The sequence below is a fragment of the Podarcis cretensis genome (genome assembly GCF_951804945.1).
Source record: "Podarcis cretensis genome assembly, chromosome: 1".
In the NCBI taxonomy this organism is placed as follows: domain Eukaryota; kingdom Metazoa; phylum Chordata; class Lepidosauria; order Squamata; family Lacertidae; genus Podarcis; species Podarcis cretensis.
Genome location: NC_137170.1, coordinates 116,749,989 through 116,774,713, shown reverse-complemented (window position 1 = coordinate 116,774,713; position 24,725 = coordinate 116,749,989). Strand labels below are relative to the sequence as shown.

The 24,725-nt window shown below is 43.0% G+C and overlaps 1 protein-coding gene and 2 long non-coding RNA genes across 13 annotated transcripts in view; 2 read left to right on the top strand and 1 right to left on the bottom strand.

Moving 5' to 3' along the window:
* LOC307220637 overlaps positions 1-24,725 on the top strand; it is a 165,391-nt gene that overhangs the window by 71,608 nt on the left and 69,058 nt on the right. The gene's annotated exons all lie outside the window — the stretch shown is intronic.
* LOC307220499 lies at positions 14,063-19,878 on the top strand. 2 transcript variants are annotated; one of them, XR_013840896.1, is made up of 4 exons: positions 14,063-14,301; positions 14,932-15,049; positions 18,918-19,055; positions 19,399-19,878. It is a non-coding gene; the product is annotated as an uncharacterized lncRNA (long non-coding RNA). The 2 variants fall into 2 exon arrangements; XR_013840897.1 differs by having other exon boundaries at positions 14,278-14,301; positions 14,932-15,018.
* ZNF385B (zinc finger protein 385B) overlaps positions 19,324-24,725 on the bottom strand; it is a 198,284-nt gene continuing 192,882 nt past the window's right edge. For all 10 annotated transcript variants that reach the window (XM_079979910.1, XM_079979918.1, XM_079979909.1 and 7 more), the window contains 2 exons: positions 24,008-24,109; positions 19,324-20,720 (listed from right to left, as the gene is read on the bottom strand). In XM_079979910.1, coding sequence (XP_079836036.1) covers positions 20,493-20,720; positions 24,008-24,109 — 330 coding nt within the window. In that variant the 3' untranslated portion in view covers positions 19,324-20,492. The remainder of the gene's footprint in view (positions 20,721-24,007; positions 24,110-24,725) is intronic.

Here is a 24,725-nt window from a genome sequence, read left to right as displayed (position 1 = left end):
CCGGGGTGTGTGAACATTCAGGGGAGCATTATTCTGTCATCAGTCATGGAACTGGCGGATGCCAGCCAGCCAATCAGGACAGACCTTCTAGGGAGGAAAGAATGCTCCCACCCCTTGCTTTTCCACATAGGGAAAAACATTTTTAAAGATATAGCTCTCCGGTGATCTGATGTGCTGTAAGCCCTGGGAGCAACATTCATTACAATCGCTCGCTTCCTAAAACATGTCAGACTAACTCAATGAACAGTTTGGGAGGTCACATAATGGGTGAGATTCACCTAAGGTGCCCTGTCTAAGATGCCTCCTTCTGCAACAGGAGGCTAGGGTGTGAACCAATGGATTCATGTTACAAGGAGACTCTGACTAAACATCAGGAAGAACTTTATGACAGCAAGAGTTGTTTGACAGTAGAACAGACTCCCACAAAAGGTGATGGGCGCTCCTTCCTAGGAGATTTTTAAGCAGAGGTTGGGTGTATGATTTTAGTTAAGATTCTTGCATTGCAGGGGGTTGGGCCAGAAGACCCTCGCAGTTGCTTCCTACTCTACAATTCTATGATTCTGTTAACCCTAAAATGGCCTTCACTGTATTTCCAGCTGTTCCTCTGTATGGAATCTTCCTATGCCATTTTAATAGACTCTCTATTATGCAGACATAAGTGACCTTTAGTAACTTGTCAGTTTGAAAGAAAGGGGCATCTAGTAAGCCAATTTTGCTCCTGAAGGATGCCCAATCCAGTATTTTATTTCTCAAATGCTATCCATTCGGAGATTCATTGAAGGAGTCCAAAGCATAATTAATAATCTCTCTGCGTCCAACCTAACCTTACAACACACAGTGTGGTATCTAACTGAAAAATACACAGACATCAATCCCCCTTTTGCAGGCTGACATTTATAAAGTGCCTTGCAATTCAGTTCAAACACATTTCATTTAGTGGCCTGATCATTTTAAGTCAATAGACAAACCCATGTGTGCTGAAATAGCATCAGCATTACTTGATCAATGGTTATCTGTCTACTATATATTATGGAAAGTTGTTTGTTCGCTATGCATTTGAACACCTCTTAAGATATTGGCACCAAATTTTGGGTGATGTTTCCTGAGATTGAGAAGCAGGGTTTATGTCTACATTTGGATACAACTGCATTCCATTTTGAATCAAAATGTCAGACTGAACCTTGTAAAACTGCACTGATCTTTAACCACTGATTTCAAATCTCAAATATATTTTAGTTTCTTAGAATTCCCAAGCAGCTCGGGGCACAGGGTTGATAGCAAATTATACACAAAAGAGAATGAGTGACAACACCCCTCTTGGCCAGAATTATAATTTGTGCCAACTATCTGCTCAACTTGAACTTTAGATTGTTTATGAGCAAATCAAAAAGCATAGGTCTTAGTACTTAGTGCTTAGGGCCTCCATTTTCCACAACACTCCCTTTGGAGAACTGTCCATTTATTCCTACTTTCTGCTTCTTCAACCAATTCCTGATCCACAAGAAGACCTCTCCTTTTACAACTAAGTCTACTCACGAGCCTTTGGTGAGGTACCTTGTCAAAAGTGCACTATTATCACACCGTTCTGGAGTTCAACAAACAGTTTTAAGATTCTAGACATTAAGGAGTTACAATAAGGGTGGTCTGCTCTTAAAGGCACTCTAATTCCCCCCAGAGGGGACGCAGGTGGCGCTGTGGGTTAGAGCCTCAGCGCCTAGGACTTGCCGATCGAAAGGTCGGCGGTTCGAATCCCTGCGGCGGGGTGCGCTCCCGCTGCTCGGTCCCAGCGCCTGCCAACCTAGCAGTTCGAAAGCACCTCCGGGTGCAAGTAGATAAATAGGGACCGCTTACCAGCGGGAAGGTAAACGGCGTTTCCGTGTGCGGCTCTGGCTCGCCAGAGCAGCGATGTCACGCTGGCCACGTGACCCGGAAGTGTCTCCGAACAGCGCTGGCCCCTGGCCTCTTAAGTGAGATGGGCGCACAACCCCAGAGTCTGTCAAGACTGGCCCGTACGGGCAGGGGTACCTTTACCTTTACCTTTTAATTCCCCCCAATAAATAAACCAACAAACAATGTCTTAAGTTGAAAAAGGCCCTCGACCACAATGTCTAATATGGTTATTCGGTCCCCCATCTATTTTTTATTCAGAATTCCAATTTACATAATAAATGTGTTCCTAGATATGTATGGAGTGTTCAAAGTCCTTCTAATTTTCAGTTCCAGACTCCAGTACAAAAATCAAGAAGTCATTCGGTTAGAATTAATGTTCCTTTTCTCTTTAAATGTTGCATTCCTTGTGGCAAAGTTACTTATGAAATGAGAGCATTTTATTTACATGGCTATGATAAATAAATAAATAAATAAATGTTACATTTTCTGAAGGGGGGAAAAATATTACCAGGGATTGGAAATCTACCTTTCTCCATTCTGCTATATCAACAGTGCTCAGATCAGGCAGTATTGTCAAATATAGATTGAATGGGGAACGGCTATGGAACTGCATCAAAGTGTGGCAAATCAACTGGGAAACACTGTTCTAATTTCCATTCCTCATTTGCTTTTCCTTTTCTACAACTTAACATTTGTCCTGAACACTGACATGAACCCAAACTGAATTTTTCAGCACCATTCTTTTCCTAAGATATGTATGCTATGGGTCATGTATTTGCTTATCTACTATATATTTTGGATAGTGGTTTGTCCGTCTGCTCATATGCTTGTTTTCTATAGGTTTGGACAGTACTTTTTTCTACAAAAATGTTTGGGAGTACTCTCATTTTGACTCAAGAAAACCACCATTTAAAGTTCAAATCGGGAAAAATAAATACAATAAATGGACAAAAGTACAGAGATTCACAAAGCATGCTCTCCTTAACAGAGAGCACGTGTTGCGGTGGGGTCTTGCAGGCCACCCCACTGTTGCTGGGCAGATGGCTGTTTGGATGGCTACAGGCCGTGATTGGGCACTTGAGTTTCTGGGGAGATTTTGATGTTGCCAATTTGTGGGTTGGGCTCAAAGGTTTTAAATATTGGGCACGCACTTTGAACGGCCTCTTTTGCTGCGTGCACCGGATCACCCACCCACTCTCCCTGAATCAGGGATTTTGCGCTTGACCTCGCTATGCCTGTCATGGGGTCGCCTGCTTTTGGGGCAGGGGCCTAGTAGGAATTTTGTCCATTTGGCTGATTGGCTGGAGCCACTTGGTTTTTGCCTACTGTTTGGAAATCATCACAACTTGTAAGGTTTGCGGTTAGGCATTGGTTAAAAAATTGGTTGGTGGAGGGGTAAGTGCCTACCCCTCCAATGCTGGTGTGGTAAGGGAATTTTGTTAAAGGAATCCGGGGGCTTGCCATGCTTTCATCCAAGTACCTGGCATCGGGCTTGAGCCACGCAAGGCCTCTGGGAGCATGCGGGGAGAGGTGAGGGTCTGGTGCCCAGCTTCATCTCTCCCCAATATTGTTTTCCCTGACTGGCTTCCTCTGGAATCCGGAAGTCAGTTCTGTCCCTGGACGGGGGGACAGATAGTTGGAACCAATGCCTAAGCAACCACTCACAGTTATGTATTTAAATAAAGTTGTGGCCAAAATTATGCCAAAAACCTTAAACAAAAATTCCGTGTGAAGTGTGAGTTATTGGGGTGGCTTGGGGACCTCAACACGCAAAATGTTTAGGGGTATGCGTCCCCCCAGAAAAAAAAGCACTGGACCTGGACATTTCCTGTTGCAAAACTCAGCATGAGGGTTCTCGAGGCTGGGGTGGCAGTTTTTGTTGATGTTTGGACACCAGGAACCATTTTGAATCAAGATGGTGGACTGAAATGTAACTTTGGCGTGACGTCACCCATTTTTTGCGTGGAGGTAGAGCATTTTCATCAATAGTTTGGGGCCAGGTCAGGTGCTCCCCAGGTCATGTCGGAGCACTAGGTTGGTGTGTGCACACAACCCCAAAACTCAAATTATACTATGGATTTAAAATTCACATTTTTGTTCCTTTTTGTTGTTGTAGTGTCAAAGGATTCTCCGAATACAGAATAGGTTTATTATATCATACCTCAGGGTGTGTGTTTTTTAGCCGGAACTTGTTAGAACCCAGTTCTGGCACTTCTCAGGTAGGCGCCACTGCCATTATAAGAGAACAAGGGTGAGCTCCAGCACCTTTTTTTCTAGAAAAATAACACTGTAATACCTCAATAAAGTTGCATTATCATTTTGCTGTCTCATCCTACGCCACTTGCTTTCTTTTGCCTGATATGCAAACACAATGGAGTTTATACAAGATTGTCAATCAGGGCTAAATAATAACGAATAGTAAGAATGCGAAAATACAGAATGGTTATTTGTGAACCATTTCCCCTTGGCTGAGGAAATCAGCCCTTCACAGTGACCATAGCTGCAGGGTAAACTGAAGTCTTCCTCCATACATTTCTAATATATTAGATCTAATATATTTCTAATATATTATAAAAACTGAGCTGGATGCAGAGTTAGTAATGCATAGAGAACCCCCATTAAAATCAATGGGATTTGCTTTCAATGGGCCTACTCTATGCATGGTTAACTGCATCCAGCCCGCTGTACACTCAGTGTAACATTCCTATTAGATTTTTTTTAAAAGATAACATATAATAGCTTTCTGTTTTATATCAAAAAGACTGCTGCAGAAAACTATTTTTCCTAGTTGTACCAGGTGCTGGATCAGGTTATCTTTCCATTTCTCTTGTTAAGCAAAACATTGATCCAACTATATTCGGAGCTATAGAGCTGTTCCCAGCTCTGCCCAAAGGCCAAAGAAAGGTGAATTCTCCTCTTCCCATAAGTCTGTCTTACCTGTCCTCTGGGCTGCATAATTGTGTATCCTGCCTTGAGCGGAAGTTGCCCTGACTTTTAAGGCAACACCATAAATATAACATCATTGACCTGCAAAGGTAAACAGTGAAGGAATGTGATTTTTCGGTCTTGCTGATATTCTGGTGTGCAGTATGCAGCAATCCTAATTGAACCTTACGTGCATACAGGCATTGATTTCTTGAGTCCTAGAAATGGCAACCACTCTGAATTTACTGAAGAAGCCTCTGTAGACTTTTCTTTTCTTTTCTAAAGAGGCAGTTTTGTAATGGGCTTATTCAGTACTCCCACTCAAAACGTGCACTCGTAAAAAGCAGGCAAAACAGCTGAAAAAACACTTTTGAGCTATTGCTTATTCTGGGGGCATATTCATGTTATATGAATCGTACTATACATTTTGGCGATTGTCCCAAGTTTCCCCCCTCCCAGCCTATTCTACTATCTGTTGTTTCTTGATTGAGCAAATATTTGGCTATTTTATGTTGTTTTGCTCTTGCTGGTTCTGCTATTTTTGCGCTGTTTTCCCAGCCAAACTGACGATCGGTGGAAGGCGGGCAATAGAGAATGTACAGAGAGCGATACACAAACTTTGCAACTTGTTACAGCTTTCATGGGTCTCTAGACACAGCACAGGAGAGAAGGGGCAGCTGAATGCAAGTGTTTTCCTGCAATAGAATAGGATCTTAGGGAGCTTCCCCACACTGAGTCAGATACACTGGTCCATCTAGATCAGCACTGCTTACTCTAACTGGTAGTATCTCTCCAAGGTTTCAAACAGGGCTGGCCTACCTGGAGCTATTGGGAACGGAACCTGGGACCTTCTGCACGGAAAACAGATGCTCTAACACTGAGCTACAGCTTTTCACACATAGCCAATCCTTATGTTGAATGTGTTGCAACAGCTAATCTGCATGCAGAATAGCTTCCCACTGAACGCGTAGCTGCAGAATGCAGGCCACATGATTCAAGTTTTGCATGTTACATTATACCCAGAGCCACTTTAGTATTTTTGCATGACAACAAGGAGCATCTTTGAAATTTTAGTGGGGGGGAGGGGCGCGGGAAATACAGTGGTACCTCGGGTTAAGTACTTAATTCGTTCCAGAGGACCGTACTTAACCTGAAACTGTTCTTAACCTGAACTACCACTTTAGGTAATGGGTCCTCCTGCTGCTGCTGTGCCGCTGCTGCACAATTTCTGTTCTCATCCTGAAGCAAAGTTCTTAACCTGAAGCACTATATCTGGGTTAGCAGAGTCTGTAACCTGAAGCGTATGTAACCTGAAGCGTATGTAACCCGAGGTACCACTGTACACACATACAGGTTTACCTCCTAAAACCCCAAGCAAAAAACTGCTCATGGAATGCATTCTTCCCAACTCTCCATCTCCACTGGAGCCACCTGCCTCATCTGAAAAGCCTGAAGGAGGTGCTTGGGAATGGCATTGGATACAATGCTGGGGGCTGTGGACAGAAGGGGGAGGTGGCTTCCCCTTGCATGAGCAGAAGGCCTTTAGATCCAAGCCCATTGCTGGTGTGGATGTGTCCAGACCATGTATCTGATGAGCATTTAACAATACATTTGTCTGGCAAAGGAGAAATCTAGTCCTGTGAAAGTTGTACGAAAGTCATTGTAGACTTATGGCAAAAAAATAATAATGGAACAGGCGGCCACTTTTTTATTGCCACATTTTGTATCTCTCTCTTTCTTCAGAGAGCCAAGGGCAGCATACATTGGAGTTATCCTATTTTGTCTTCAAATGACCTTGTCTGGGGGTTGGGGGGAGAGATGGCAGCAAGCCCCAAGGTCCTTGAATGTGCTCGCAACACAATTCTTCCTGATCCAATACTCTATCTGCTATATCACATTCCTTCCTAAAAAGCAAACAACCAGGAACTTTGAGAAAAGCAGGTTCTGATTAAGGGATTTAACCTAGTTATGAGCTGTATATTACATTATTATTATTTTTCAAATGAGAAGCAAAGATTGCTTATTACAAATCTCTATTCACTTTCAAAAGAGTTTAGTTTTGGCATGGTCTTCAGGTGCTCCAAGCCTGGCGAATCCCATAAAAAGTTTGACTCTTCTGTCTGGTATAAACATTCCTTCATCACCTCCCAAATTCCCAAATCCTTGGCAAGGGCTTTTAATTCCCTTGCACTGACTAATGAGACAGCTTTTTGGACTACAAAGATATAATGACAATTTAAACTGAAAATTGCTTGTCCTTTATAAGGTAGCATTCCCCACCCCCTCTTTATTTTAAAATAGGTTGGATCTAAAGGTTTCTTCGTTTGTATGTGACCTGTGTCTTATGGTAATCATTAGTCACATGCAGAAGGACACAGCCTTTGGAGTCAACCTATTAATTTCGTTAGTGACCAATGGAAGGGTTCAAAATAGAGAGCTGGTCTCGAGCAACCCTCCACAATTTGTTGCCCTCCAGAAGTTATAGTCTGCAATTGCTATCAACCCTAGCCAGCATGCTAGGGTTGCCATATTTTGTAGAGAGAGAAAAAGAGAGGACACATTCCCTGACTTCTAGTTTTAACTATGGTTCGCTATGATGACTCTACCCATGAAAATGAGGACATGTCCTGGAAAAAGAGGGCATATGACAACCCTAATGTTCAGGGATGATGGGCGATGTAGCCCAACAGCATATGGAGGGCTGAAGTCTACCCCACCAACCCTTCAACACAATCCAGACCTGTCTATAAAGCCCTGGCCCCAGACCCAGCTCCTCAGTCCGAGCAACTTTTTATAGGGAATAGCTGCCTTGGCTAACCATGTATTCAGTCTACTTGGGACCCTGTCCTCCAACTGATCTTGGAACTGTATCATGACCTCCTGTGTCATGGCTGTGTCATCCAGATTCTACCTTGCTGCTTCTCTCTGAGCCTGACCGTTGCTTGGAGTGAAAAGGCAGGAGTCTGTTTGGGTGAGTTCAGTTCAGCTTAAAAAACTTGTTTGGAAAAAAGGGACTCCTAGAAAAATATGTAGATGCAGAAAAATCAAATTTCTTCATAAGCCAATCACTACCCAGAGCACCCTAGATACAGTGTGAATGGCCACCTGGAAGCACCTATTGTGTTCCTGCACTCTAGGGAATATGAGGTGTTTGTGGCTGTTGGTGTATCAACTTCTGCAAAGCCTATTTCTAACAGGGACTTAGCCGTGATTCCTTTGAGGGGATGTGTGCTAACAATAACCATAGAACTAGCAGGTTGTTTATGCTGAAACACTAGGAATGGGAAGTGGTTAAATACCCAGTGCAGATAATGGAAAGGAAATGAGACCACTGTAATGTCTTTGCTTTGATGCTGGCACAGTGTTATTAAATGTTTGATTTTTAGAAGTATTGGGCATGTAGAATATATTGACTAAGGAACTGAGAAAAAGAGATTACCTCACTACACAGCTACCATAATTGTCTGGTTTTACTGTTAATGAAAACTACTGAAGCCAACTGTCCCATCGACAGGCATCAGAGTTGCAAAGTGGGGAATTAGCCTAAGTGCCTTCTGTGAATGTGTGTCTTACAAAAAGGAGAGAGAGAGAGAGAGAGAGAGAGAGAGAGATGCAGCAACACACATTTCAAATTTGTAGCAAGTCCATTTGATGTTATTGAGGTTCAGCACTGAGAATATTGGAACAAAACTGTGGTTTTACACAGCAATGGTGTGAAGATTTGTGAGTGGTTTTTGGCTACTTGTCAAAGGTGCTAAATCAATTCTACAGCATCTCTCTTCCCCCACCCAAGTTTCCCCCCCAATCATTCTCTGCTATATGTAATTATATGTGCTTTCCCTTCATAAATAACTTAAAATATATGTCCACCAGTGGATGTGAATAGACTCTTTTCTAACAGCAATATTCATAGTATCCTAGAAGAGTGGTCAGAGGCTACTTCTAAAGACAAGCTGATATGTTGACCCAGGACATTCAGACTTTAGTGGCAATGTACAACAACGTGATAGAATTGCAGCTTAAAACTGTAATGGGTCACCACATACAAAACAAATGAAGTATAACTGTAATGAAGCTTGAATGTGGACCAATCATGGTCAATAATAATGGTCCCAATTAAGGTGCAGTTGTGAGCAACCAGTCACCTACAGCCTGTAACTTCAGATGTGACTCTCTACTAAAGGACACATGTAGCCCCTTGAACAGGAGCATAATAATTGTGATTAGGATATCCATTCTCATGTGCCTCTACATCAGTAATGCATGCTGTTCACTTCTCTTGTTGGAGTGCAATGCTTATTTGCAATAGGGCAGGGGGAGGAACTTTCATTGTGACTGACTCATCTATTTCTACAATGAAGGAGGCTTCCTAATGTGAATCCCCAGAACTAGGAGACCACCAGGGCACAACAGAGCAAGCAGGGCTGCTTGTTGTAGCACCATGGAAAGCTCCAGGTGAGCAACTTGCTTTGACTATGGGCTTATCCACACTTCCGCTTGTCCTGCAACTTCCCCCCAGGAAAATCTGCTCTTTACCACTGAATCGGAGCAAATGTCAATTAGGTTCTCCATGGATCAACATTTGCTCTGATTCAGCACTGAAGAGTGTGTTTTCCCAGGGAAAGCAGCAGGGCAAATGGAAAAAACATGTGGACCCACTCTTGCCTAGAAAGCACAGGAAGAGCAGAAAACGACTCACGCACATGTTTTCTAGGTGTGAGAGAAGCAAAGCATAGATGAGCCCCCAGTCTGGGACTTGACTGAAGCCTTTCAGCTTCCCAAGTCCAGATAGCCCCTTTCAGGCTGCACCATTTTTTTGAGGGCAGGCTTGGAGCCTAATTCTCCTCCAAGGATTCGCACCAGGCTTCTTCCTTGTATTGTCCCTTACCTTTCTCGCCCTGATCTGGCCACAGTGATCCATGCAACGGTCACCACCAGGCTTGATTATTGTAACTCGCTCTATGCAGGGCTGCCCTTGAAGCTGAGCCAGAAACTCCAGTGGGTGCAGAATGCCATGGCGAGGCTCCTTACGGGGTCCTTGCCGCGGGATCACAGTCATCCAGTGCTTTACCAACTGCACTGGCTCCCAGTGAAGTACAGGGTCAGGTTTAAGGTGCTGGTTTTGATCTTCAAAGCCCTATGCAGCCTAGGTCCCTCGTACCTCTCCTGGTATGCCCCGCGGAGGACCTTAAGGTCCTTTGGAGGTCCTGAGCCTCAAGGAGGTTGGATTGGTTTCAACTAACGCCAGGGCCTTTTCAGCACTGGACCCGACTTGGTGGAATGCTCTGTCACAAGAGACTAGGGCCCTGCGGGACTTGACATCTTTCCGCAGGGCTTGCAAGACAGAGCTGTTCCGCCTGGCCTTTGGTTTGGACTCTGTCTGACCCTTATGTTTCCCTCCCCTTATGGCCTTGATTTATTGGCTACTTTAAAATGAGGCTGCATTTTAAATTGCATTTTAACCTGTATTTTAAATTGGTTCCCCCCTCTCTTTTTACCCTATTATGTATTTATTGTGATTTTATTGGTGTTAGCCGCCCTGAGCCAGGCTCTGGCTGGGGAGGGCGGGGTATAAATAAAAATTATTATTATTATTATTAGTAGCAGTAGTAGTAGTAGTATACTGACACAGACCATAAGAAGCTGCCATAAGCTAAGTCAGACCCTTTGATCATCCAGCTGATGTCTGCACTGACTGGCAGCAGCTTTCAAGGGCTTTAGAGAAGTGTTTGTAGTTTCATTGCTGAGCAACAACATGCAGAACTCAGTGGAGTGGGAGACCAGCCAACCAGCAGAGTCTCTGAGGTGTACTTACCTGGAGGTAGAGTCAGTATCCAAAGTCAGGTCCAGTCCTGGGGTTGGACAAACAGCAATCCACATGGTCAGACAGTCCAGGGGTCAGGGAATCTGATGATCATGGGGTCAAGGATCAAGACAAGCAGCAAGGTAGTGCCAGGATTGTTACCAGCATCTGACTGCTTCTGGAAGCTCTGCTGAAGAAAGCTGAAGCCAGCTGGTTCTCATCAGTGCCTTCTCTTTTGTGTCCTTGAAGGCTGATCAGCTGCAGGTGGAGTCACTCCACCATCTCCCCCTTCAGGCTGCTGTTTAGCAGGTGAAGCTGACTCCTGGGCCCATGATAAGGGATATTTCCATTCCAACTGGATATGCTGGGGTTTGAACCTGGAACCTTCTGCATGCAAAGCATATGTTCCACCACTAAGCTATGACCCTTCCTAAGGGAAATGTGGGTCCCTGGAGCAGAAGTGGTGTTGGTTCCACAATGCTCTGCGGGTAGGGACTACAGAAGTTCTGATTTGAGGCCATCTGATTCATGGGCTCAAGATCTGACCTGGTCAAGATGCTGGAACTCAGGTTGATTTCTTCCTCTGGTGCTGCTGGCCTGATGGAATTGGCCAGCCCCAATCTCTGTCTGGCTCAGAAGCCCAGGCTGCTGTTCAAAGGAGGGGTTTATAGCAATGCCCCCCCCCACGTTCTAACAATGTGAGAAGGTCCTCTGGTTTCAATCATGTGCAAACGAAAGATAATACCTTCCCAAAATCCCTTCTCCCTTGCTTCAGATAAATGAAACAGAAAAAGTTACAGGGTGAAAGACAGTTCAGCACAAAGAGTGGGAGAAATATGCAGACAAGCTCAGGGAAATGAGGGGGAAATTGTAAACTATTTGTGTTAGAAATATGGAGCTGCAAACATTCGATCATTTTAATCTCCTCACTCAGTTGTGATAAGAGAAAAATATTCAGGCAGCTCCTTTGACGCAGGAGGGTAATCTTTCTTCTTGCATGCAAGTGTCATCATCTTCCATTTTATTTTTATCCTTCCTATTTCCTCAAAAAAGAAAGAGAAATTACCTTTCCTCGTCGCTGTGCTCCTATCGACCTCCCCTAAAGGTCCTCTTTTTTTAAAATAAAATAAAATCTGTGTGTACTTTGAAGAACTCTGGTAATTTACAGAAGGTTTGGCTGCTGATAAACTACCACTATAAGATGCTGCAAAAGAGATCAGCTTTGTTGATAAAAGTCTTGAGAGGCCTCTTCTACCTGCTTCTGAAGTCTTCTGGAGAAGAGAAATCATTTCCCTGGTGCTATTTAACTGAGGCTGCATAAGCACCATGCGTCAAAAGCACACTTAAGGCAAATTTTCTTCCCCAAAAGATTCCTAGGCACCATAGTTTGCTAACTCTGTGAGGGGTAAACTACAATTCCTATGATTTTCTTTTGCGGGGAAGGGCAGATCTGCTTTAAATGTATGCAACCTGAGATAGGGCACACCTCCATTATCATCGGTTTTTGATACAGTAGGAGTGCCTGATGATTCCCAAAATGCCATTTCTCCTTTGCTCCTTCCAGCTTTCTAAGCCCTCTTGCTACTGCACTTTATGAGCCATACACTGAAGTGATTTGCGAGTGCAAGAGCCAAGCCCAGTTGTTCTACACAACTCCCTGTCACAATTCCCTGAACCTGACAAGCCTGATATTTTAAACCTCCTTTGCTGGAATAGATGAACCCACATAATTAAACCGCATTTGCTGGAATAGCAGACGCCATTTCATGATGTTTTGCCAGCCATACACTAAACCACCACTTCTCTGCCTCAACAAGGAAGGACGGTGCTGGCCACTAACTTGGATGGCTGCAAAAGAGAACTCAACCAAACCTATCCATTCTTCAGGAAATCAGCCCCGAGTGCTCACTGGAAGGACAGATCCTGAAGCTGAGGCTCCAATACTTTGGCCGCCTCATGAGAAGAGAAAACTCCCTGGAAAAGACCCTGATGTTGGGAAAGATGGAGGGCACAAGAAGGGGACGACAGAGGACGAGATGGTTAGACAGTGTTCTCGAAGCTGCCAGCATGAGTTTGACCAAACTGCGGAGGCAGTGGAAGACAGGAGTGCCTGGAGTGCTCTGGTCCATGGCGTCACGAAGAGTCGGATACGACTAAACGACTAAACAACAACAAAGGGTATCAAAGGCTCTGAGCCGCAATGGCAATGTTCTGCCTCCATTTTGGGTTAGTCTCATCTGCAAGGACTCTCTCAGCCATGTTATTCTTTACCTGCAATATGAATCTGTTCAGGTGTGGAGAATATAAAAGCAGACTGATGATAATAATACTGTAAGAGGAATGGGACAAAGGAAGTTTTGTTGTTGTTGTCAAAATTCATTTTCAGGCACTCATCAGGAAGGATTTGATTTGCCATCAACTTTTTGAAGATTACATATCGCTCAATGCACTGTGTTAACACGCCTCCCCCCCCAAGCCCCACGCACATTCTGGGTTGTAAGTATCATTAATCAGTTTTGTACAGCTTGCATTAAATCATTTTCAGGGAGTAATTGCTGAAGTTGATTTATGATTCTAATGCCAAAGCTGGCAGTTCAGAGGCTCAGCTTGGCAGAAAGATTAAATGAAAGAAAGAAGGGAAGGAAGGAAGGAAGGAAGGAAGGAAGGAAGGAAGGAAGGAAGGAAGTCTGTTTTCCCCTCCTCCATAGCGTGAAGACAAGCAAGGGGAGCGGAGCATAATGGCATCCTATTTACATCAGGCATGGAGATTTACAGACTGGGGACTGTCACAGGTGAAAAGAAGTTAGCTAATGAAATCTGAACTTGTGCCACAGAGATGTGGCATTGCTTGCCTCCAGACTTCTTTCTCCCTGTGAATAATTCATTGAGGAACAACTTGTCACCTCTGAAAGTCAAAGGTAAATTTCCTGTAGATTTCTCTCTGTGTGTTATGTGTGTGCTTGTTTGCTTAATTGCTTCTTAAATATAAAAACGAAGCATGCATGCCAACTTCTAGGACCTGAGGCAATTTCTCCCTCTCCCCCCATATATTTTTAGGGGTCTGGACCCCCTCAGTGTTCAGAGGGTGTTCAGCTCTGACCCCTGGCTCCTTGAGACATCACAAATGTGACCTCTGGGCGTTGTGTTGGGCCCCCTCAATCAGCTTGCGAAGATGGCGTCTCTGGAACAAAGCAATACAAACACACAAGTGCGTGTACACACACACACACACACACACACACACACACACAGATAACAACCACCCACCCACCCACCACTCACTGACTATTTCATTCCCAAAGAAGGGGACCATGAAATAAAAAAAGAATTAATTAAAAATATATGGGGGGGGGGAGAGAACAAAGTTCAGAATCAAAAATTACAGAATCCATAAAAACAAATTCAGTCAATAATATTAACAGCTCTGTCATAAAGCAGACAAAACAAAAAATGTCAAAGCATTATTTTCTGGTGACTGGACCCAAGATTTGTAAAAGGGCAACTTTCTTTGCAATACTTATCAGCACCATACATAACTTGCCCTAAAAGTGTCAGAAGCAAAGGTGAGGCAAAATTCAAACCACCAGGGTCACATCCAAATTATTATTATTTACATACCACCCTATATCTGGAGGTCTTAGGGCGGTTCACAGAAAAGACAGGGCGGCATCACAGGACACTAGGTTTGTGGGATAAAGAGCAGAAGCCATTACTGTTAAGGATATTAGATGTTTAATTTTCCTGAATGTGGAATATTTGTGTAGCTGTATGTATTTTAAAAGGGGGAGGGGTTTCTTTAATGAACACATCTCATGTGATTGTGAGGTATTTTTTGACAGTTAGTGAGTTTGTCTGTCCAGCTGTTACTGCCCTCTCCGTGGTGTGTCTGTGAGGAGAATACAGGACACCGTAAAAGACAGTTGTATCTCTGTAATAAGTCAGACAGAGGGTGATCCCTATAATGCAAATAGGGAGAATTCTGTCCAGGATATTTCTTTATAAAGAATAAAGAAACAACCCTTTGCTGAGGTAAAGAGTGAAGTGGAAACTAATGGAGATTGGACCCATGCTCGTATGAACATGAGCATGTAAACATGTTCTTCATTTTGATATTTATTAAAAGAATCTATTCAGGTACCCAGAAGAGTTATTAGCCTTTTTGGCTCTAAGCTACTCTGCTACTTCACATCAAGCTGAATTTTTCAATTATCAAATCACAATTACCCTGTGTACTCCCAAATTTCCTGAAAGGCATAGTCATTTTGCAGAGACGCTCGAGAAGCTGAATATAATTCTGAATCTTTTGAATGCAGTTGAATCTGAAACCCTACGGAAGGTTCCGGATCTGCTGTTCATGCTTCTGAAGCTGCAGCGGGTGGACAAGGTGGCTAAAATTTCAGGTGCGCTTTGGGGAATGACACTTGACACAAGGTATTATTTGTTTCTTAAAACTGTCTATATAAGTGCAAAGGGAGACCAATTATTATTTTGAGACAACTTTACACAGCACCAGAAGTATAGTCTTCTTCAATAAGCCGTCTGGGTCAGAGATAGTGTTAGAAACTGAGATATGATAGCTAGGAGCTAAAAGGCACCTTAAACCTAGGTTATGGGTGCAACAATGGAATGTCTAGGTTCATTTTTTAAATAACAAGAATATCAAGGTGAAAATGAATTGCAGCTGAATTATTAAGCTCATATTTCACATGGTCTAGTCTTTCCCCTGGCCACTCCCCTAATATTCTCGTCTTCAGAGTAGCTGGAAGTGGCACGGCAGAAAAAGGTCCTCCTTTCCCTCCACTCTGCAGTTTTAATCTGAATTCTCAGGCACAGTACTGAGCCCAGAACTCAGAAAGTATTTGTGCTAATGAAATTCCCTGCCACAAAATGCGCCTAGAACAATGGAAGTTTCGAACAATGGTCAGATATGGGCCAATGTAATATATTAGAGTTTATGTTCTGGTTCCCTCCATGCTGTTTTCAGGCTAAACACCTGCAACCCTTGTCCTAACAAAAAATTGGGATAAACAATAATTTATTATCATTATTAATTACCTGCCTTTCACTCTAAGGTCCCAGGCTTCTTTTTTTCACCTGGAAACTATGCTGAGATCTCCCTCTAAAATGTGGCTACTTCCTGTTGAAAAGGACTAGCAAGAAGTTATGGGCACCAGATAGCTTGTGTAAATAAATGTCAGCCCATCCATTGTTGAGAAAATGGATCTCTTTTTCCAAATGGCTAATACGCACTGTCCATAACCCACAGCAGAATATCTTTTTGAAGGAACTAAAACATGGGCATTTACCAGTTGCAGATCATCTTGCTCCAAAACTTCATTAGGCAAAAGTTTCCATTCAGTGTTTTAAAACTTATAATGCCAAAACAGATCCCCCTGCTTGAACAGAAATAACTCCACATCCTACTTCCGGGTTAGCGCCTCCGGCAATGGCGGAGCTCCTCCGATCGGGAGGAACCGGCTCCATGAAAAACAGGGTCTGACCGCCACGGCGAAGGCGGAGACCCTTAGAAATCACAGACGGAAGAAGTCTGTGAACCTGGGATTTGGCTGGCACCTTCTGCGCCCCCCTACTTGCGGGGAGACCCGGTATCGGGAATCCGGAGCGATGTGGGGTGAGAGGCACGGTGCTTTGAATCGACCGCTTATTTCACAGAGCGAAGCCGCATTGCTGCTGTCGGAGAGCGCTGACTTTTTTTCCTGTGGACAATTGGATTTTAAACAACAACCCGTGAGTAGAACGGGAAATTGAGCTTTTAAATAATTTAATTTGGCACCGAATGGGGAAGGTTCAAACAGGAAGTCCACCTTCCCTTTCTGTAAATAGACTGAAGCAAAGCAGTTGTTAATTAAGGTTTTGGAAAGTCTTACGTAAAGGATTAAAACTCCACTGATTGAAACTATTAATTTTGACCAAGTGAACTTGCAGGAGAAGGTGAAAAATTAAAAATCGAAGCATCACATCTCTGAATTTGGGAACGGCTTGCAAAAAGTCCATCGACGGTAAACAGGACAAATTTGACAGCTAGCTTTAAAAGAAAGACATTGTTTCTATTGTCCGCTTCTGCACTTAAAAAAAAGAAAAGGTAACTGGAAACTGTTACTAATTTACTTTTGGAATTGTGCTGGAAAGGATTGATACAAATGGAGACTGTCTTCCTCTAGAGGGAGTTTTGGGACATTGTTACAAGAGTGCAGCTGGGAAATTGGCCTTAAGATAAAGACTGTGAGAAACTAGTTCTGACCTTGAACATCTTAAGAATGTCGGCAAAGGAAGAAGTAGCGTCTGTACTGAATAGGACATTCTATCTGTTGGGAAAGCTGCATAAACAGATAGATGTCATGACTACTAATATTGATATTTTGGGAACAAAACTGGGTATCAGCATAGAAGTCGACAAGAACCCGGCACAGGAATCTTTCTTAATGGAACAAATTGATGAATTAGAGAAGGAGAAAGTTGCTGTTGTTGAGTACAAAGCAAAACAAGGGGGAGCCTTAACCCTAAAGAGGCAAATGGAGGATTACAACTTGAGGCCTTATATGACTGTAATTAGGAGAAGCCAGTTTTTGAAGATGGGTGCCTGGCCTGATCTGGAAAAGGAAAGGTGGAGAGATCCCCTTATGCAGGGATCAAATGACTTTTGGAATATGAATTTGAGCCAGGAGGAGATTGGAGCTTTTGGGGCCTTTGGACTTGGAAGAAGTGTGAAACAAGATTTGGGATACTTTATGGGCCCTAGCTTTAACTATGGAAATCTGGCAGACCTGTCAAGAAGGAATATAAGCATCGTTGGGTTGGAGCTCCCCCGAGATCTGCTTTTTAGCACCGAAGATTATCAAGAAGATCGGCAGAAGGGAAGTGAAGAAGAGTTAAGAGCATCAGATATAACATCTCCAGGTTGATGGACGCTGGGAGGTTGATGGAGCTGACGGCAGGGGCCGAGACCGGGGAGGGGAGACGGTGGAAGAAAATTGGGAATTTAAAGTGTATATATGGAGATTTTTTTTTAAAAAAAAATTTTAATGAGAGTTAGAAAAATCGTGGAATGAAATTTTTATGACCCTAGGGGAAAGGTCTTAAGAGATTAAGTTTAAACAAAGTAAAAATGGATGATTAATTGGTGAAAGAAGAGAATGTTAAATTACAGTATATTAAGATAAATTATTAGGATAAAAACAAAGATGAAGGATTTGCTGAAATATCTAACTGAAGCAGAATACAAAGAGGGGAGGTGTGAGGAGGTCAAGGAAATAAGCTAAAGAAAGTAAGTTATGTAAAGGTTTGATTTGTTCTTTTTTATGCATTTTTTTTTCTTTTTTGTCTGTTTTCTTTTTTGGTTTAATTGGGTGTTTTTCTGCTGTTTTTTTTATTATTCATGTAACCTTTAAAATTTTAATAAAAATCTATATAAAAAAAGAAAAAGAAATAACTCCACATCCTTTCACACATTTTCTACACACACCAGCCTTCAAACTCTTTTGGACCATGTGTTGTAGCTAAGGTACAGTCCCTTCTAAAATACCAGCAGCAAATGTGATTTAGAAATTTCCAAACATATGCGGGTGTACAACACAGGCCATTCATCCCAAAGTTCACTAGCTTCACCTGGCTATCCAAAATTAATTCCAGGTTGTTGTTGTTTTTTAGTGGCATTACTATGCTACAAATTAAGCAGTGTGATTCAACGATGCCATATGGCGAATGTTTCTGGGCCAGTGAGCCATGTATCAAAAAGACAGCTCCACTTGAACTATAATGGCACCAGACTGCTGGAGTTCATTTCGGAAGTGTTTTGTGCAGGGATGTTGAAAGGTGCTCAGGGCATCGCTCACTTTAGCAAGGAATCCTTTTAGCTCCTAGCTAAATCCAAAGGTGCAATCCAAAGGTGCTTCAACCACCTTATCCTATGCCAGGCACAGGCAAACTCCAGCTCTCCAGATATTTGGGACCACAATTCCCATCATCCCTAGCTAACAGGACCAATGGTCAGGGATGATGGGAATTGTAGTCCCAAACATCTGGAGGGCCGGAGTTTGCCTATGCCTGTCCTATGCCATGCCAAGCTTGAGTGCAGGGAAAAGAATGCTCTGCATTGTTCCATCTATTTCCAGGTTCTTAGATCATCATCACCATCTTCTAAAAAACTTTGCCCTCCCGTTGGAAAAAGTGGGAAGAAAAAGGGAGGGAGAAAATTAGAGGTGACTCTCAACACGTATGCATTTTTAACCCTGCTTGCTGCTGCTCCCCCAACACAGCTCTTTTTCCCATACTGATGTAGGTGCTCCGGTTGAATGATCCTGTGGTGGCAGGGAGGACCTGACATTGGATCTTCTTCTCCAACGTCAGGGAGGGTGACCCGATCTGTCCTATGGGCTCCTGGAATGCCCTCCCAAGGACCACAGAACCGCAGTCTTAGGTAGGTGTATCTCATACGGTTTTCCATTATTGCTTTCACCGAATTAAAAACACAGCACAGCAAGACATTAAGCATTCCACAGTGATATGCAAAGTACATTATATCCATGTATTCATAATTTCAGTCATTCATTAACAATGACGGTGTAATCAAGTGACTGTGCCGCCGTTTGGTAACTTCCTAGTGTGCTGTGCCGTAATGATGCTGTTTTCAAACAGAGGTCTCATTTAAAGGTTCCACGCGAATTCTTTTGCTCATTAATAAACAGTTTGCTACTTTTCCATGTTGTTTTATTAAAAACGTGCCTTCTTTAAAAAATACACATATATTTTACTCTTTACAGACTGCAGGTAAAGATGTTTTTGGAGATTATCCTTGTTGTCCCAAACGACACCTGGTGTGTCTTCGGTATCCGGATCACCTTTATAAAATGAAGTGGGGGAACCCAAAGGAAGAAAAGGGCCAGAACAGCAATATATTAATAGAAGAGACACTTAATTTTATAAATATCTTATTTTCTGTACATTATTGCATTGGGAGCCACAACTCTATGTAGCGTCATCATATAGGAAAGAAGTTTAGAAATGGCAAATATATTTATGAATAAATACACTGGTCCGCTGCCTCAACAAGCGCAAAATGTGGTAAACATATAAATTAGGAAACTCTCTTTTGAAACGGTTGTTTAGCAACACCAGTGGGAGGGGTGTGGGAACCAAAGCAAAATAAGTTAAATGAAAATAGTAAATGAGTCACAATCTTAACGATCTCATATATGGCTTTCTTATTCTGGATCTCTCTAAATAAAATGTTAAATTAAAGACATACATTAAATTCTTTAAAAGAAAAAGCTCCAGGGCTGCTCTGCTTCCAAACATTTACACGGCAACTAAAATGCTTTAAAATCGAAGGAGAGGTAAAACTCGGGTACTACACAAAATACACTAGCACGGAGCCCCAAAACAACACACAATCCCTAGCAACAGGAGCACATAGGAAATAAGTTGCAATCTGTTCTCGAGCTGTCGTCAGCAATTCAAGCATTTGTTTCACCTAGTTTTTGCTGCAGTGAGGGAGGAAGATCCTAGTTTTCAAGTCAGACAGGAAAATATCCCATGTTCTTTGTTTTTTAATGCATGTTGTGTGTCTAAGTTAAAAAGCAGATGAACCCTCGCTATATTTTGTGCACAATTAAACGTTTCGTAAACCATCGATCCAAGCTGTGTTCGTTGAAACAATCAAACCAAACCAACTCCGAAACAACAACAAGCCTCTGTTGTCTAGATTGCAATACCCGTCGATGCAGAGTCCCACAACCCGCTTTCAAGCGTTAGTGCCTTAAAAACGCAGTCACTGGAAAAAATACGGAATCTTTATTTGCTTCCTCCGGTCTCTCTTCCAATTGGCCGTAGCAATGAGATGCTGTTGATTCAACCATCAGTAGGGTGCAAACAGGATAGATGTGGGAGTAGCTCGGATGGGGCCGTGCCCTGCCCTTAGGAGAGCCGTGGGTATTGCGGGTGTCTGGAACAAAGCCGCTGAAGGACGTGGAGGAAGAGTCAAAGCAGTAGATACTGCAGCAGCAGCGGCAGCAGCGGCAAGAGGAGACGAAAGGAACGCAGGGGCCAATGGCTTAATCATATCTTTCTGGAATGCGAGTTTTGCCTACAGGAAGAAGGGGCGAAAAACATTAAATGGTAATTTCACCCATTTATGAGACCCACCAAAAAGGAGGGGGGGGAATCCACATAACAACAACAACAACAACAACAAGTGCTGTTTATTCAAGAACAGTAAGTGCCAGAACTCAACAAGAAGTTGTTACAGTCAATCCCTGGGAGACTTGAGGCAGCCCTGAACAGGTTTGATAACAGCCACGTTCACCACCTGCGGACGTGCTAAAAACTATGGCAAGCAGTCTCCCTAGCTGGTTTGGGGGTCACCCCTGGTTCTGGTGCAGGTCTAATAAATACTCCCTCACCTCCCTCGTTCTCTTAGATTCTGGCAGTTGGCTAGGGCGGCTAGGAAGGGCCCTTGCACGAGTATGCACACACATGCAACGGCAGAGGCCTGGCTGGAAAGCTTAAAGCCTGCCGCTGCTACACAGGAGTCTGATGAAAAGGAAATACAAATTGGCCCCGCCCTATAGCTTGACCAATTATAGCTTGGAGCTATGTGGAGTCATAGATCTAAAAAAAAAAGTGTAGACTCGCATATGCAGGCCAGCTTCTGTTTTGACATGAAATGTTTGTGTTGGGCTTCTCAGACGTACAGTGGTACCTCGGGTTACATACGCTTCAGGTTACAGACTCTGCTAACCCAGAAATAGTGCTTCAGGCTAAGAACTTTGCTTCAGGATGAGAACAGAAATTGTGCAGTGGTGGCACGGCGGCAGCGGGAGGCCCCATTAGCTAAAGTGGTTAAGAACAGTTTCAGGTTAAGTACGGACCTCCGGAACGAATTAAGTACTTAACCTGAGGTACCACTGTATGTAAAGGCAAGAAGGAGGCGGGGAGAGGTGCCCGAATTGTGCTCTGGTGCACTCCAGCTGAAAAAAGCACTAATAATCATTATTTTTTTGTTTTGTTGTTGTTATTTATTAAATTTGTAAATCGCCCTTTATGTGAAGATTTTAGGGCAGTTCACAATATAAAATGGGGGGGGGGACAAATAAATGCCACCTATGCCTCCACAGGGAGGACCAGCAGCAATGAGGGCCTTTTATCAGCTTGGGCTGGTTTACCAGTTCTGCCTCTACCTAGGAAAGAAAAGCAGACCTTGCCATGGTTACTTGTTTCCTGCTTACATCCAGACTAGACGAGTGCAATGCACCAAATGTGGAGCGCCCTTTGAAGATGGTTTGTAAGTTCCAGTTCAGCAGCTTGTGACAACCAAGGGGTTCCCTTGCCCTCCTTACAAGCTCAGCTACATTAGTAAGTACGAGAGACAGCAGGGCCTTTTCCATAGTGACCCCATCAGTGCTGAACTCCCTCCTATGGAATGTACATTTGGCCCTTCCTTTTCTTCAGTTACTTTACTGACTTTTTTCTGTTTCAATTGCTAATGCTTATACATGCTTTAAACATTACTATTTGTTCAGTGTTTTGTCTTTATTGGATTTGCATATGTTAATGTTATTTTTAACAGGTTCTTTACATATAAATATACATATACATATACATATACATATACATATACATATACACACGCACACACACACACACACACACACATAATTACATTGTGCTGCACTGATTATGCTGTAAGCTATTTTCTGGAGGATTTTGCCTGGAAAAGTGGGGTATAAATACCTAAGCAAACGAGTAAGTGCTTTAAAATTCCACCTCCTCCTTTTTTAAATTTTCTGCCCAGGAGGTTAAAAACATCCAGGTGATACCATAACACTGTAAAGCAGACTGCAATTAGCTATTTGCATTAAGGTTAACCTTCTACCGAATGTCAATATCGCTGCGCATTATATGGATTAGCAGAACTGACCCACTAAAATGTTTCTTGCCAAGGTTAATGTGATTATTTTTCTAAAGGGCACTGACAGCCTACCATTACCGGTTTATTTTCTTCGTTTTCGCTTCTATTTGTGGATAGGAGTCAGCAGGTGATTTCCCCCCGACAGTCCCTGATACAGCTAAAATTAGCATGCACAAGTGGTTAATGCACTTTATTAACTGAGAAAGATGTGTATGCAGAGTTGCCTGATAGCACCTCTTGAGGTAGTCAGCTTCATGGACCCTGACTATACTTTCAGAGACAACAGTGATGGTCAAAAGCCCTGAAAACATTGTACAAGCAGCAATGTATGAAGTTGGTCCTGAGAGCTCACTGCCTGCTTGCAGTTAACAAATTAAACACTTAACTGGGTCTTGTGCTCCAGCACGCACCTGCTTCAGCTCCCCTACTGTGAAACTAATAAGTGGATGTAGCCTGAAGCATTTTAATTTTATTCTTTATAATTATGCAAGGATATTAGTGTTTGTTTGTTTGTTTGTTTGCTTGCTTCTAAAGGTCATTTGGAACGTGCTGCACTTTAAAACTGAGAATATACGTTCCTTAGGCATCCTTGGCTTGCAGCGCACCGTGGATGCACTCCAGGTTCGTTAAAAATAATGGTGGCCGACTTCAGTGGGGAGCCTCTTTCTATGGAGGCTCACACCCATCGTAAGAACATAAGAAGAGTCTGCCTGATCAGGGAAATGGCCCAGCTGCTCCTGCATCCTATTCTCACAGGGGCCTCCAGACCAGGCAAGAGCCAAGGAAACTCTCCCTTCCTGTGCTTTCCAGCAACTGGTATCTAGAAGCATTACTGCATCTGACACTTAAGGCAGAGCATAGCCATCATGGCTAGCAGCCCTTGAGAGCCTCTTCTAGATATCTTCCCTAACACAGAGATGGTCACAGAATCTTCCAACACTGTATCCTGGACATGAGCGCCCACGAAAGAGAAATTATGTGGGGAAGGATTTCTACATTGCAAGATAAGCTCTGTTTTTTGAGGACATGGAACTATTCCGTAGCACCACAGTAGTTTTAATAGCTGCCGTAGGAATGGGCAAGAGGAAGGTGAGAAACAATCAAGAGAAATGCAGTGGAGTCTGTTCCGCCCTCTAGGGTTCAATTTAAGCACTGCCTGCTGTTGCCTTCAGTTGGAACCATGAGAAGAATGGGACATTGCAAAAAGGCTTGCTTAAAGGCAGAAATGTATTCCCCTAACGTGCACTGCTTCGGCCTTTAAAAGAGATGGAGTGCATTTCTAAAAAGAAAAATAAGACACACTACTCGTTCCATTTCAGATGGTTTGTTCCTCCCCTCCAGCAGCAGCTAACTTCCTTTGTATGTGGACTGGCAGATTCACATTTGACATACACCTAAACCTGAATAGAGTTGGAATCCCCCAGTTACGGAAAAATATAATGCTACGCTCAGGCAACACTTACTGCTAGAATACTTGGACTACGTTGTAGTTTGTTATAAGGGCTATATTTCGGTTTTGTAGGCTTCCCTGCAACTCTGTCCTTGTGTCTTCTGCTGGAAATGTGCTGGAAATGTAAAACAAAACAAAAAATGTTCAGTTTAAAAGTCATTGCCTAAAACTGGATGATATCTAATGTTAGCCATAATTGGAGCAAACTCAAAGGAATCAGGGGACTTCAGTTACACGAGTCCAATGATTTCAGTTGGGTTTGACTAACACTGTATATCACCTGCTGCAGTTATTGTGCAAATCTGTGAACTTACTCCAAGAAAATAAACTGCATAGAGCTCCAGCAGAAGATTTAGATTTCAGTAGTAAAACCCCTGTAAAACCATGCAACCGGAACATTTAGATATTATGATTGTACAAATCAGGTACATTTAAAAAAACTCCCAAACTTATTACTTAAAATCTGTGTATACTCAGATTTTCATTAGGAGACAATAAAATCAAAGCGATAGATTGTGCATCAAGAGAGCAAGAGGAGAAGGTGCTGGACGACAGCACTGGTCTTACCATGTGAAATTGCCAGCAGCAGATGGATGGTGATGATCCAGGAAAGAAGGGAATTCTCATCCCTATATATTTAAGCACTGGGAGGCTGCAAGTGCTGCAGCCAGTACCATGCCGGCACACAGCGGCTGACTGGAATCATCCTGGCCTGTACACAAGCTGTTCTC